We start from the raw sequence: 16,827 nt of genomic DNA on the forward strand, positions 1-16,827 counted from the left end.
CTCCACTGATTAGTGGTTCCAAATAAAGCTTCTTAGATCGTGGTTCATCCTGGTTTGATAAGAATCATGAAGATAATGCCATATGTCCGAACAGGCTAATCTGGAATCATCTGGATAGAAAGTGGGATATCTTCTTAATCACAAATCCTATGAGATTTATTCAACTTCCTGGTTATTCTCCACTGATTAGTGGTTCCAATAAAGCTTCTTAGATCGTTGGTTCATCCTGGTTTGATAAGATCATGAAGATATTGCCATATGTCCGAAAGGCTAATCTGGAATCATCTGGATAGAAAGTGGGATATCTTCTTACTCACAACTCCTATGAGTTTATTCAAACTTCTGGTTATTCTCCACTGATTAGTGGTTCCCAATAAAGCTTCTTAGATATTGTTCATCCTGGTTTGATAAGAATCATGAAGATATTGGCATATGTGTCCGAACAGGCTAATCTGGAATCATCTGGATAGAAAGTGGGATATATCTTCTTACTCACAACTCCTATGAGATTTATTCAACTTCCTGGTTATTCTCTCAGCTGATTAGTGGTTCCAAATAAAGCTTCTTAGATCGTGGTTCATCCTGGTTTGATAAGAATCATGAAGATATTGCCATATGTCCGAACAGGCTAATCTGGAATCATCTGGATAGAAAGTGGGATATCTTCTTACTCACAACTCCTATGAGATTTATTCAACTTCCTGGTTATTCTCCACTGATTAGTGGTTCCAAATAAAGCTTCTTAGATCGTGGTTTCATCCTGGTTTGATAAGAATCATGAAGATATTGCCATATGTCCGAACAGGCTAATCTGGAATCATCTGGATAGAAGGTGGGATATCTTCTTACTCACAAACTCCTATGAGATTTATTCAACTTCCTGGTTATTCTCCACTGATTAGTGGTTCCAAATAAAGCTTCTTAGATCGTGGTTCATCCTGGTTTGATAAGAATCATGAAGATAATGCATATGTCCGAACAAGCTAATCTGGAATCATCTGGATAGAAAGTGGGATATCTTCTTACTCACAACTTATGAGATTTATTCAACTTCCTGGTTATTCTCCACTGATTAGTGGTTCCCAATCAAGCTTCTTATAATTGGTTCATCCTGGTTTGATAAGAATCATGAAGATATTGCATATGTCCGAACAGGCTAATCTGGAATCATCTGGATAGAAAGTGGGATATCTTCTTACTAATCCTATGAGATTTATTCAACTTCCTGGTTATTCTCCACTGATTAGTGGTTCCAAATAAAGCTTCTTAGATCGTGGTTCATCCTGGTTTGATAAGAATCATGAAGATATTGCATAATGTCCGAACAGGCAATCTGGAATCATCTGGATATAAGTGGGATATCTCTTACTCACAACTCCTATGAGATTTATTCAACTTCCTGGTTATTCTCCACTGATTAGTGGTTCCAAATAAAGCTTCTTAGATCGTGGTTCATCCTGGTTTGATAAGAATCATGAAGATAATGACATATGTCCGAACAGGCAAATCTAGAATCATCTGGATAGAAGGTGGGATATCTTCTTGCTCACAACACTTATGAGATTTATTCAACTTCCTGGTTATTCTCCACTGATTAGTGGTTCCAAATAAGCTTCTTAGATCGTGGTTCATCCTGGTTTGATAAGAATCATGAAGATATTGCCATATGTCCGAACAGGCTAATCTGGAATCATCTGGATAGAAAGTGGGATATCTTCTTACTCACAACTCCTATGAGATTTATTTAACTTCTGGTTATTCTCCACTGATGTGGTTCAAATAAAGCTTCTTAGATCGTGGTTCATCCTGGTTTGATAAGAATCATGAAGATAATGCCATATGTCCGAACAGGCTAATCTGGAATCATCTGGATAGAAAGTGGGATATCTTTGACGCGACCGCGTCTTTCGAATATAAATTTGGGATTAAAATAATAATAAATCATAGCGCAGCGGAAATAATAATAATAATACGGATAATAAAATCCACGTCATATCATAAAGTCATACAATACCATAAAGTCAAATCCGAAAATAAACATCCGAAATATAATAACAACATAAGCCCGAAGGTCTGAAAATAGGAAGTAGCGTAAACGATAGAAGTCCGAAGGCCTAAAGGCCCAATAACGATAAAAGATAAAACGATAAAACGATAAAGCCCACGAGCCCAAATAGTAGCACTAGTCCGATATGATCACTCCTGCTCATCGGTCTCACCTGAAAGGGGAAAGAAAGAGGGGTGAGCAACAGGGGAGTCGCTCAGTGAGGTATGGGATGCTAAACCGCAAACCACTGACTCAGTACACAGCACTACGACTATGTAGGTCTAGCTCTAGCATGAAACAAACACGGTGTCTACACCACAAAGAACAATCAACAAGCGACTAGAGAACTATCCAACTACAACCCATGCGCTTATAGTACACAGCTACTCTCTGCACCACGCATCTCCTCATAAGGATATAGATAACCGCTGCGTCGCTAGTACAGTATGTCTCTGTACCCCCGCACAACCACCCGCTGCGTCGATAGTACAAACGTCTCTGTACCCCCGCACAAATCCCGCTGCGTCGCTAGCTCAGACGTCTCTGGGCCCCCGCACAAACACCCGCTGCGTCGATAGTACAAACGTCTCTGTACCCCCGCACAAACACCCGCTGCGTCGATAGCTCAGACATCTCCGAACCCCCGCACAATCACATAGTCCCTACTACATAACTATATATATACATATATATATGACAGTTCTCAGCATCAATCATTTCACACAATCGTTGAATCCTCTATTATCCTATTTCCGGTTTAACAATCAATAACAATTATGAACACGCAAGACTCTCAAACAGACTCGATTCACAGAGACTATCATGTTTCGAAACTAAACTTTTCATAATAGTAGTACTAAACTAGCTCGGGATTTAACGGAGTAACCCTCACCTTAGTAAATGAAGAGAAGTGGTATCTATGAACTCCAACTGATCAAATAGACTCCAAATCTGAAACCAGGATGAAATTCTGAGTCAGAACGCCTTTCGAACGGTTAAGAACGGGTCTGGTCAAAGTTTACGGAAAAGTCAACTCGCTGGTCAAAGGTCAATCTGGTCAACCCTTGACCAGAAATCAATTTGACATAACCGACCGGTTTAACCTAACCGACTCTAACCGAAACGAAATTAATTTAAACCGGGTCAAACCAGTCAACCAACCGGTTTACCGAGTCAACCGAGTTGACTCGCTGAGTTGACTCGGCCGAGTTGACCGAGTCACCGGCGAGTCACTGGCGACGATCACCGGCGGCGACGGCGGAGGCTTACCGGCGGCGATGGCAGTCCGGCGGCGGAGAAGCGACGGACCGGCGTCGGAGAAGCGGTGGTCCGGCGGCGGAGAACGGTGGTCCGGCGGCGGAGAACGGTGGTCCGGTGGTGGTGGAGGCGATTTCCGGCGAAACTTTGGAGGGCTCGTACGGCTTCGTCCGAGCTCCGATTGCGACGATTCTGGTGGCTATGGATTCGTCTCGACGAGAGGAACACGATGGTGGGTTTGCATGCACGAGATTCGCAACGGTTAGAAAGTTATGGACGATTTACTAAACGCACGAAACTAAACTCAAATGCATGGCGGTTTCCGGCGCTTACCGACTACAACGAACGGTGGTGATGAGCTTGGCTTGGTCTTGGCGTGCAGTGGCTCCGGCGACGACTCCTGGTGGCTCAGCTTCTCCAAAGCTTCACACTTTCTCTTCTCTCACTTCTCTCTAACTCTTTTATCTCTCTAACTTCTAATCTTTTTTTTTTCTTGTTGCAGGAGGAGAAACCAAGGCTGGAGCTGGGTATTTATAGAATTACCTTGGGTAATTTCGATTGGGCTTGGGCCTGTGCGGGTTTGAGATAGTGGGCTCGGGTTTGGGTCATTACAATTCTCCCCCACTAATACGGAATTCGTCCCCGAATTCGAATATGGAGTTGACATGTCCAATATCATTGTAACAAACTCTGGATACCCAATCTGCTCTCTTTGAGGTATTCTCCTGAACTTCGTCTCTCTCTCAACGAACTCTGACAAACACAGTTTTATTCTCTGAAATGCTTTTACTTGGTGATCCGTAATCTTCACTGGTTGAGAAGATGCTTACAATCTCTTTAAGGTCATCTGGCAACAGCTGCAAAATAAGCTCTGACTCTCTCACGACTCCCTCAAAATAGATACATTAAACACGTTTCGAAATTCTGATAACTCTGCTGAGAACTGCTCCAACCTCTAAGAACTGCTCCAATCTCTAAGAACTGCTCCAAACGGCTCCAAAAATAAGTTATGATAACATGTATTTCGGTTTAAGCTTCTTCAACTTGCCTGTCTTAGATCCTCCTTGAAATGTCTTCATTTTAGGTATATTCAATCACTGGCCTGAAACTCCAATTCCTTACGACGCATACATGCATAACTTCTTTTCACGGTCATGGCCTTCCCAAGGCCAAACTTGAGCACGTTCATTTGCTCTACCATCTCTTGACCCATTGCGGTTTCTACCTCACGTCGCTCCCCCACTTTTGTCTTCAACAAAGCGGTGTGTAATAAAACTTGTTGTAAGGGACTTCATACGGTGCCATCTTAATACTCGAAAGACAACTGGTACATCGCGATGAATACTGATTGCTCTCAAACCCTCTTTGTCTTCGTTTAAAGATACACGAAAATGCTAAGACTTGACCACATGTGGACTCACAAATATGTGGGAAGCTTCCGTGTCGAACAAGGTGCGAGCTAACTTACTTCTAACCAAAACCGAACTACACGAGATTTTTGCTAACTACACAGATAATTACGAGACCACAACAAATACTTAACACAAACAAGTATGATGAAGATACATACCCGCTATCGGCTCGGCTCCCTGGTGATCTCCAACCGTGAACACACGTGGAGCAATGGCTAGGCGCTTCGGTGGTGGTGGAAGCGCTGCATTGCCCCTCCTCGGGCAATCTCTGAAGATATGGCCTGGCTGGTCACAACCATAACATTTCCTAGCTGCTACTACTGGTGCTGCTGGTGCTATAAACTGGGTAACTAGTGGCTTTCGGCAATTTCTAGAAACATGCCCGAACAGCCCACAATTATGGCACTGGATACTCGTCTGGTCCCATGGCCTCTTTTGTGACCCTGAAGCTCCTTCTGTCTTAGGCTGAGCTGCCTTGTTGAACTTCTGCTCCGCTGCAATACATTTCTCTTGCACAACGGCCTTCTCTACCAGATCCTCCAAACTGGTATATGTGACCATACTGCACCTACCGTGAAGTTCTACTCGCATCCCTTTTAAGAACCTCCTGATAAGGTCCTCCTCATCCATACCAATTCCCGCAAACCTGTGAAGCTGGCGAAACTCATGCTCATACTCTCTGACAGACTTTCCACCCTGCCTCAAACTCTCAAAATCGTTCTTCTTCTCATCCAAAGCTTCTCTTGGAAAATACTTCTTGTTGAATGCATACAGAAAATCTTCATAAGTCATCTCGCCACGGTGCATCACTCGCACTCCATCCCACCACACTGCTGCATCTCCGCGTAAATACAACTCAGCAATCCTAAGCTTGTGCCTTGGTGGGCATGAGATAGTGTTCAAACACTTATCCAAACTGTGCCTCCAATCGTGAGCAAGTGTAGGGTCCGTGGTACCACTGAAATGCTCCAAGTTCACGTACTTCATCTGTGACAACACCCTGATAAATGTTTCATCAACCTCGGGAGCGTGCACTGGAATGACGGGTGGTGGCGGCGGAACCTGAAAGACACCTGGAACTGGCTGAATAGGAACCTGCGGATACTGTGGCGCTGGGGCCTGCTGAGCTGGAGCCTGATGATCATGCTGAACCTGAACTGGCGGAACCTGCTGCATATGAATCTGCGGACCCTGCTGCACATGAATCTGAGGACCCTGCGGAACCTGCTGAGCTGCAGCCATATGTCGAGCAACTTCCTGAGCAGCTACCCTGGCAGCCTCTTGAGCGGCTTGCCTGGCTGTTTCCTGAGCAATCTGTTGAACTGACTCCTGAATCATCTGTCTCATGGCATCCTGATCCATCTGCGGAGCAACGGGCTGAACATGCTCATCCTGAGCCTCTCTAGCATCTCTAGCGATCTGAGCACGGGTAGCTCTCCTCGGCGGCATCTGAAATGAAGGCAAACGAGTTAACTTCTAACTAAATCCAACAATTAAAGGAGTGATGTCGAACGGAAAAGTGCTATTTTATTTTATTTTTAAAATCCCCATATCCCCATAAACATTTGAAAACCGATTAAAACCGAATAAAAACCGAGTCTCCAAAGATCGCCATCCCGGGTCGGAGCCGGGACGGAACACGGCTCTGATACCAAAACTGACGCGACCGCGTCTTTCGAATATAAATTCGGGATTAAAATAATAATAAATAAATAATAGCGCAGCGGAAATAATAATAATAATACGGATAATAAAATCCACGTCATATCATAAAGTCAAATACAATACCATAAAGTCAAATCCGAAAAATAAACATCCGAAATATAAATAACAACATAAGCCCGAAGGTCTGAAAATAGAAAGTAGCATAAACGATAGAAGTCCGAAGGCCTAAAGGCCCAATAACGATAAAAGATAAAACGATAAAACGATAAAGCCCACGAGCCCAAATAGTAGCACTAGTCCGATATGATCACTCCTGCTCATCGGTCTCACCTGAAAGGGGAAAGAAAGAGGGGTGAGCAACAGGGGAGTCGCTCAGTGAGGTATGGGATGCTAAACCGCAAACCACTGACTCAGTACACAGCACTACGACTATGTAGGTCTAGCTCTAGCATGAAACAAACACGGTGTCTACACCACAAAGAACAATCAACAAGCGACTAGAGAACTATCCAACTACAACCCATGCGCTTATAGTACACAGCTACTCTCTGCACCACGCATCTCCTCATAAGGATATAGATAACCGCTGCGTCGCTAGTACAGTATGTCTCTGTACCCCCGCACAACCACCCGCTGCGTCGATAGTACAAACGTCTCTGTACCCCCGCACAAATCCCGCTGCGTCGCTAGCTCAGACGTCTCTGGGCCCCCGCACAAACACCCGCTGCGTCGATAGTACAAACGTCTCTGTACCCCCGCACAAACACCCGCTGCGTCGATAGCTCAAACATCTCCGAACCCCCGCACAATCACATAGTCCCTACTACATAACTATATATATACATATATATATGACAGTTCTCAGCATCAATCATTTCACACAATCGTTGAATCCTCTATTATCCTATTTCCGGTTTAACAATCAATAACAATTATGAACACACAAGACTCTCAAACAGACTCGATTCACAGAGACTATCATGTTTCGAAACTAAACTTTCCATAATGGTAGTACTAAACTAGCTCGGGATTTAACGGAGTAACCCTCACCTTATTAAATGAAGAGAAGTGGTAACTATGAACTCCAGCTGATCAAATAGACTCCAAATCTGAAACCAGGATGAAATTCTGAGTCAGAACGCCTTTCGAACGGTTAAGAACGGGTCTGGTCAAAGTTTACGGAAAAGTCAACTCGCTGGTCAAAGGTCAATCTGGTCAACCCTTGACCAGAAATCAATTTGACATAACCGACCGGTTTAACCTAACCGACTCTAACCGAAATAAAATTAATTTAAACCGGGTCAAACCAGTCAACCAACCGGTTTACCGAGTCAACCGAGTTGACTCGCTGAGTTGACTCGGCCGAGTTGACCGAGTCACCGGCGACGGCGACGATCACCGGCGGCGACGGCGGAGGCTTACCGGCGGCGATGGCAGTCCGGCGGCGGAGAACGGTCGGAGAAGCGGTGGTCCGGCGGCGGAGAACGGTGGTCCGGCGGCGGAGAACGGTGGTCCGGTGGTGGTGGAGGCGATTTCCGGCGAAACTTTGGAGGGCTCGTACGGCTTCGTCCGAGCTCCGATTGCGACGATTCTGGTGGCTATGGATTCGTCTCGACGAGAGGAACACGATGGTGGGTTTGCATGCACGAGATTCGCAACGGTTAGAAAGTTATGGACGATTTACTAAACGCACGAAACTAAACTCAAATGCATGGCGGTTTCCGGCGCTTACCGACTACAACGAACGGTGGTGATGAGCTTGGCTTGGTCTTGGCGTGCAGTGGCTCCGGCGACGACTCCTGGTGGCTCAGCTTCTCCAAAGCTTCACACTTTCTCTTCTCTCACTTCTCTCTAACTCTTTTATCTCTCTAACTTCTAATCTTTTTTTTTCTTGTTGCAGGAGGAGAAACCAAGGCTGGAGCTGGGTATTTATAGAATTACCTTGGGTAATTTCGATTGGGCTTGGGCCTGTGCGGGTTTGAGATAGTGGGCTCGGGTTTGGGTCATTACAGATTTATTCAACTTCCTGGTTATTCTCCACTGATTAGTGGTTCCAAATAAAGCTTCTTAGATCGTGGTTCATCCTGGTTTGATAAGAATCATGAAGATAATAGCATATGTCCGAACAGGCTAATCTGGAATCATCTGGATAGAAGGTGGGATATCTTCTTGCTCACAACACTTATGAGATTTATTCAACTTCCTGGTTATTCTCCACTGATTAGTGGTTCCAAATAAAGCTTCTTAGATCGTGGTTCATCCTGGTTTGATAAGAATCATGAAGATAATGGCATATGTCCGAACAGGCAAATCTGGAATCATCTGGATAGAAAGTGGGATATCTTCTTGCTCACAACTCCTATGAGATTTATTCAACTTCCTGGTTATTCTCCACTGATTAGTGGTTCCAAATAAAGCTTCTTAGATCGTGGTTCATCCTGGTTCATCCTGGTTTGATAAGAATCATGAAGATATTGCCATATGTCCGAACAGGCTAATCTGGAATCATCTGGATAGAAAGTGGGATATCTTCTTACTCACAACTCCTATGAGATTTATTCAACTTCCTGGTTATTCTCCACTGATTAGTGGTTCCAAATAAAGCTTCTTAGATCGTGGTTCATCCTGGTTTGATAAGAATCATGAAGATAATGGCATATGTCCGAACAGGCTAATCTGGAATCATCTGGATAGAAAGTGGGATATCTTCTTACTCACAACTCCTATGAGATTTATTCAACTTCCTGGTTATTCTCCACTGATTAGTGGTTCCAAATAAAGCTTCTTAGATCGTGGTTCATCCTGGTTTGATAAGAATCATGAAGATATTGCCATATGTCCGAACAGGCTAATCTGGAATCATCTGGATAGAAAGTGGGATATCTTCTTACTCACAACTCCTATGAGATTTATTCAACTTCCTGGTTATTCTCCACTGATTAGTGGTTCCAAATAAAGCTTCTTAGATCGTGGTTCATCCTGGTTTGATAAGAATCATGAAGATATTGCCATATGTCCGAACAGGCTAATCTGGAATCATCTGGATAGAAAGTGGGATATCTTCTTACTCACAACTCCTATGAGATTTATTCAACTTCCTGGTTATTCTCCACTGATTAGTGGTTCCAAATAAAGCTTCTTAGATCGTGGTTCATCCTGGTTTGATAAGAATCATGAAGATATTGCCATATGTCCGAACAGGCTAATCTGGAATCATCTGGATAGAAAGTGGGATATCTTCTTACTCACAACTCCTATGAGATTTATTCAACTTCCTGGTTATTCTCCACTGATTAGTGGTTCCCAATAAAGCTTCTTAGATATTGGTTCATCCTGGTTTGATAAGAATCATGAAGATATTGCCATATGTCCGAACAGGCTAATCTGGAATCATCTGGATAGAAAGTGGGATATCTTCTTACTCACAACTCCTATGAGATTTATTCAACTTCCTGGTTATTCTCCACTGATTAGTGGTTCCAAATAAAGCTTCTTAGATCGTGGTTCATCCTGGTTTGATAAGAATCATGAAGATAATGCATATGTCCGAACAGGCTAATCTGGAATCATCTGGATAGAAAGTGGGATATCTTCTTACTCACAACACTTATGAGATTTATTCAACTTCCTGGTTATTCTCCACTGATTAGTGGTTCCAAATAAAGCTTCTTAGATCGTGGTTCATCCTGGTTTGATAAGAATCATGAAGATAATGGCATATGTCCGAACAGGCTAATCTGGAATCATCTGGATAGAAGGTGGGATATCTTCTTGCTCACAACACTTATGAGATTTATTCAACTTCCTGGTTATTCTCCACTGATTAGTGGTTCCAAATAAAGCTTCTTAGATCGTGGTTCATCCTGGTTTGATAAGAATCATGAAGATATTGCCATATGTCCGAACAGGCTAATCTGGAATCATCTGGATAGAAAGTGGGATATCTTCTTACTCACAACTCCTATGAGATTTATTCAACTTCCTGGTTATTCTCCACTGATTAGTGGTTCCAAATAAAGCTTCTTAGATCGTGGTTCATCCTGGTTTGATAAGAATCATGAAGATATTGCCATATGTCCGAACAGGCTAATCTGGAATCATCTGGATAGAAAGTGGGATATCTTCTTACTCACAACTCCTATGAGATTTATTCAACTTCCTGGTTATTCTCCACTGATTAGTGGTTCCAAATAAAGCTTCTTAGATCGTGGTTCATCCTGGTTTGATAAGAATCATGAAGATATTGCCATATGTCCGAACAGGCTAATCTGGAATCATCTGGATAGAAAGTGGGATATCTTCTTACTCACAACTCCTATGAGATTTATTCAACTTCCTGGTTATTCTCCACTGATTAGTGGTTCCAAATAAAGCTTCTTAGATCGTGGTTCATCCTGGTTTGATAAGAATCATGAAGATAATGGCATATGTCCGAACAGGCTAATCTGGAATCATCTGGATAGAAAGTGGGATATCTTCTTACTCACAACTCTTATGAGATTTATTCAACTTCCTGGTTATTCTCCACTGATTAGTGGTTCCAAATAAAGCTTCTTAGATCGTGGTTCATCCTGGTTTGATAAGAATCATGAAGATATTGCCATATGTCCGAACAGGCTAATCTGGAATCATCTGGATAGAAAGTGGGATATCTTCTTACTCACAACTCCTATGAGATTTATTCAACTTCCTGGTTATTCTCCACTGATTAGTGGTTCCAAATAAAGCTTCTTAGATCGTGGTTCATCCTGGTTTGATAAGAATCATGAAGATATTGCCATATGTCCGAACAGGCTAATCTGGAATCATCTGGATAGAAAGTGGGATATCTTCTTACTCACAACTCCTATGAGATTTATTCAACTTCCTGGTTATTCTCCACTGATTAGTGGTTCCAAATAAAGCTTCTTAGATCGTGGTTCATCCTGGTTTGATAAGAATCATGAAGATATTGCCATATGTCCGAACAGGCTAATCTGGAATCATCTGGATAGAAAGTGGGATATCTTCTTACTCACAACTCCTATGAGATTTATTCAACTTCCTGGTTATTCTCCACTGATTAGTGGTTCCAAATAAAGCTTCTTAGATCGTGGTTCATCCTGGTTTGATAAGAATCATGAAGATATTGCCATATGTCCGAACAGGCTAATCTGGAATCATCTGGATAGAAAGTGGGATATCTTCTTACTCACAACTCCTATGAGATTTATTCAACTTCCTGGTTATTCTCCACTGATTAGTGGTTCCAAATAAAGCTTCTTAGATCGTGGTTCATCCTGGTTTGATAAGAATCATGAAGATATTGCCATATGTCCGAACAGGCTAATCTGGAATCATCTGGATAGAAAGTGGGATATCTTCTTACTCACAACTCCTATGAGATTTATTCAACTTCCTGGTTATTCTCCACTGATTAGTGGTTCCAAATAAAGCTTCTTAGATCGTGGTTCATCCTGGTTTGATAAGAATCATGAAGATATTGCCATATGTCCGAACAGGCTAATCTGGAATCATCTGGATAGAAAGTGGGATATCTTCTTACTCACAACTCCTATGAGATTTATTCAACTTCCTGGTTATTCTCCACTGATTAGTGGTTCCAAATAAAGCTTCTTAGATCGTGGTTCATCCTGGTTTGATAAGAATCATGAAGATATTGCCATATGTCCGAACAGGCTAATCTGGAATCATCTGGATAGAAAGTGGGATATCTTCTTACTCACAACTCCTATGAGATTTATTCAACTTCCTGGTTATTCTCCACTGATTAGTGGTTCCAAATAAAGCTTCTTAGATCGTGGTTCATCCTGGTTTGATAAGAATCATGAAGATATTGCCATATGTCCGAACAGGCTAATCTGGAATCATCTGGATAGAAAGTGGGATATCTTCTTACTCACAACACCTATGAGATTTATTCAACTTCCTGGTTATTCTCCACTGATTAGTGGTTCCAAATAAAGCTTCTTAGATCGTGGTTCATCCTGGTTTGATAAGAATCATGAAGATATTGCCATATGTCCGAACAGGCTAATCTGGAATCATCTGGATAGAAAGTGGGATATCTTCTTACTCACAACTCCTATGAGATTTATTCAACTTCCTGGTTATTCTCCACTGATTAGTGGTTCCAAATAAAGCTTCTTAGATCGTGGTTCATCCTGGTTTGATAAGAATCATGAAGATATTGGCATATGTCCGAACAGGCTAATCTGGAATCATCTGGATAGAAAGTGGGATATCTTCTTACTCACAACTCCTATGAGATTTATTCAACTTCCTGGTTATTCTCCACTGATTAGTGGTTCCAAATAAAGCTTCTTAGATCGTGGTTCATCCTGGTTTGATAAGAATCATGAAGATATTGCCATATGTCCGAACAGGCTAATCTGGAATCATCTGGATAGAAAGTGGGATATCTTCTTACTCACAACTCCTATGAGATTTATTCAACTTCCTGGTTATTCTCCACTGATTAGTGGTTCCAAATAAAGCTTCTTAGATCGTGGTTCATCCTGGTTTGATAAGAATCATGAAGATATTGCCATATGTCCGAACAGGCTAATCTGGAATCATCTGGATAGAAAGTGGGATATCTTCTTACTCACAACTCCTATGAGATTTATTCAACTTCCTGGTTATTCTCCACTGATTAGTGGTTCCAAATAAAGCTTCTTAGATCGTGGTTCATCCTGGTTTGATAAGAATCATGAAGATAATGGCATATGTCCGAACAGGCTAATCTGGAATCATCTGGATAGAAGGTGGGATATCTTCTTACTCACAACACTTATGAGATTTATTCAACTTCCTGGTTATTCTCCACTGATTAGTGGTTCCAAATAAAGCTTCTTAGATCGTGGTTCATCCTGGTTTGATAAGAATCATGAAGATATTGCCATATGTCCGAACAGGCTAATCTGGAATCATCTGGATAGAAAGTGGGATATCTTCTTACTCACAACTCCTATGAGATTTATTCAACTTCCTGGTTATTCTCCACTGATTAGTGGTTCCAAATAAAGCTTCTTAGATCGTGGTTCATCCTGGTTTGATAAGAATCATGAAGATATTGCCATATGTCCGAACAGGCTAATCTGGAATCATCTGGATAGAAAGTGGGATATCTTCTTACTCACAACTCCTATGAGATTTATTCAACTTCCTGGTTATTCTCCACTGATTAGTGGTTCCAAATAAAGCTTCTTAGATCGTGGTTCATCCTGGTTTGATAAGAATCATGAAGATATTGCCATATGTCCGAACAGGCTAATCTGGAATCATCTGGATAGAAAGTGGGATATCTTCTTACTCACAACTCCTATGAGATTTATTCAACTTCCTGGTTATTCTCCACTGATTAGTGGTTCCAAATAAAGCTTCTTAGATCGTGGTTCATCCTGGTTTGATAAGAATCATGAAGATATTGCCATATGTCCGAACAGGCTAATCTGGAATCATCTGGATAGAAAGTGGGATATCTTCTTACTCACAACTCCTATGAGATTTATTCAACTTCCTGGTTATTCTCCACTGATTAGTGGTTCCAAATAAAGCTTCTTAGATCGTGGTTCATCCTGGTTTGATAAGAATCATGAAGATATTGCCATATGTCCGAACAGGCTAATCTGGAATCATCTGGATAGAAAGTGGGATATCTTCTTACTCACAACTCCTATGAGATTTATTCAACTTCCTGGTTATTCTCCACTGATTAGTGGTTCCAAATAAAGCTTCTTAGATCGTGGTTCATCCTGGTTTGATAAGAATCATGAAGATAATGGCATATGTCCGAACAGGCTAATCTGGAATCATCTGGATAGAAGGTGGGATATCTTCTTACTCACAACACTTATGAGATTTATTCAACTTCCTGGTTATTCTCCACTGATTAGTGGTTCCAAATAAAGCTTCTTAGATCGTGGTTCATCCTGGTTTGATAAGAATCATGAAGATATTGCCATATGTCCGAACAGGCTAATCTGGAATCATCTGGATAGAAAGTGGGATATCTTCTTACTCACAACTCCTATGAGATTTATTCAACTTCCTGGTTATTCTCCACTGATTAGTGGTTCCAAATAAAGCTTCTTAGATCGTGGTTCATCCTGGTTTGATAAGAATCATGAAGATAATGGCATATGTCCGAACAGGCTAATCTGGAATCATCTGGATAGAAGGTGGGATATCTTCTTGCTCACAACACTTATGAGATTTATTCAACTTCCTGGTTATTCTCCACTGATTAGTGGTTCCAAATAAAGCTTCTTAGATCGTGGTTCATCCTGGTTTGATAAGAATCATGAAGATATTGCCATATGTCCGAACAGGCTAATCTGGAATCATCTGGATAGAAAGTGGGATATCTTCTTACTCACAACTCCTATGAGATTTATTCAACTTCCTGGTTATTCTCCACTGATTAGTGGTTCCAAATAAAGCTTCTTAGATCGTGGTTCATCCTGGTTTGATAAGAATCATGAAGATAATGGCATATGTCCGAACAGGCTAATCTGGAATCATCTGGATAGAAAGTGGGATATCTTCTTGCTCACAACTCCTATGAGATTTATTCAACTTCCTGGTTATTCTCCACTGATTAGTGGTTCCAAATAAAGCTTCTTAGATCGTGGTTCATCCTGGTTTGATAAGAATCATGAAGATATTGCCATATGTCCGAACAGGCTAATCTGGAATCATCTGGATAGAAAGTGGGATATCTTCTTACTCACAACTCCTATGAGATTTATTCAACTTCCTGGTTATTCTCCACTGATTAGTGGTTCCAAATAAAGCTTCTTAGATCGTGGTTCATCCTGGTTTGATAAGAATCATGAAGATATTGCATATGTCCGAACAGGCTAATCTGGAATCATCTGGATAGAAAGTGGGATATCTTCTTACTCACAACTCCTATGAGATTTATTCAACTTCCTGGTTATTCTCCACTGATTAGTGGTTCCAAATAAAGCTTCTTAGATCGTGGTTCATCCTGGTTTGATAAGAATCATGAAGATATTGCCATATGTCCGAACAGGCTAATCTGGAATCATCTGGATAGAAGGTGGGATATCTTCTTGCTCACAACACCTATGAGATTTATTCAACTTCCTGGTTATTCTCCACTGATTAGTGGTTCCAAATAAAGCTTCTTAGATCGTGGTTCATCCTGGTTTGATAAGAATCATGAAGATATTGCCATATGTCCGAACAGGCTAATCTGGAATCATCTGGATAGAAAGTGGGATATCTTCTTACTCACAACTCCTATGAGATTTATTCAACTTCCTGGTTATTCTCCACTGATTAGTGGTTCCAAATAAAGCTTCTTAGATCGTGGTTCATCCTGGTTTGATAAGAATCATGAAGATATGGCATATGTCCGAACAGGCTAATCTGGAATCATCTGGATAGAAAGTGGGATATCTTCTTACTCACAACTCCTATGAGATTTATTCAACTTCCTGGTTATTCTCCACTGATTAGTGGTTCCAAATAAAGCTTCTTAGATCGTGGTTCATCCTGGTTTGATAAGAATCATGAAGATATTGCATATGTCCGAACAGGCTAATCTGGAATCATCTGGATAGAAAGTGGGATATCTTCTTACTCACAACTCCTATGAGATTTATTCAACTTCCTGGTTATTCTCCACTGATTAGTGGTTCCAAATAAAGCTTCTTAGATCGTGGTTCATCCTGGTTTGATAAGAATCATGAAGATATTGCATATGTCCGAACAGGCTAATCTGGAATCATCTGGATAGAAAGTGGGATATCTTCTTACTCACAACTCTTATGAGATTTATTCAACTTCCTGGTTATTCTCCACTGATTAGTGGTTCCAAATAAAGCTTCTTAGATCGTGGTTCATCCTGGTTTGATAAGAATCATGAAGATAATGGCATATGTCCGAACAGGCTAATCTGGAATCATCTGGATAGAAAGTGGGATATCTTCTTACTCACAACTCTTATGAGATTTATTCAACTTCCTGGTTATTCTCCACTGATTAGTGGTTCCAAATAAAGCTTCTTAGATCGTGGTTCATCCTGGTTTGATAAGAATCATGAAGATATTGCCATATGTCCGAACAGGCTAATCTGGAATCATCTGGATAGAAAGTGGGATATCTTCTTACTCACAACTCCTATGAGATTTATTCAACTTCCTGGTTATTCTCCACTGATTAGTGGTTCCAAATAAAGCTTCTTAGATCGTGGTTCATCCTGGTTTGATAAGAATCATGAAGATAATGGCATATGTCCGAACAGGCTAATCTGGAATCATCTGGATAGAAGGTGGGATATCTTCTTGCTCACAACTCTTATGAGATTTATTCAACTTCCTGGTTATTCTCCACTGATTAGTGGTTCCAAATAAAGCTTCTTAGATCGTGGTTCATCCTGGTTTGATAAGAATCATGAAGATATTGCCATATGTC

General features: G+C 41.4%; 1 protein-coding gene across 4 annotated transcripts; it reads right to left on the minus strand.

Moving 5' to 3' along the window:
- Positions 1-2,020: 2,020 nt before the first annotated feature.
- LOC130503794 (uncharacterized) lies at positions 2,021-5,980 on the minus strand. 4 transcript variants are annotated; one of them, XR_008941020.1, is made up of 4 exons: positions 3,638-3,786; positions 3,317-3,503; positions 2,940-2,998; positions 2,021-2,219 (listed from the first exon to the last, which is right to left on the minus strand). XR_008941020.1 is itself a non-coding variant. In XM_056998356.1 (2 exons), exons 1-2 carry the CDS (start codon positions 5,956-5,958, stop codon positions 2,197-2,199), a joined length of 1,107 nt encoding a protein of 368 aa, XP_056854336.1. In that variant the 5' UTR covers positions 5,959-5,980; the 3' UTR covers positions 2,021-2,196. The 4 variants fall into 4 exon arrangements, 1 of the variants encoding a protein (XP_056854336.1); XR_008941021.1 differs by having other exon boundaries at positions 3,317-3,515; XR_008941019.1 differs by having other exon boundaries at positions 3,317-3,786.
- Positions 5,981-16,827: the final 10,847 nt, after the last annotated feature.

The sequence above is a fragment of the Raphanus sativus genome, unplaced genomic scaffold (assembly GCF_000801105.2).
Source record: "Raphanus sativus cultivar WK10039 unplaced genomic scaffold, ASM80110v3 Scaffold1138, whole genome shotgun sequence".
NCBI lineage: Eukaryota > Viridiplantae > Streptophyta > Magnoliopsida > Brassicales > Brassicaceae > Raphanus > Raphanus sativus.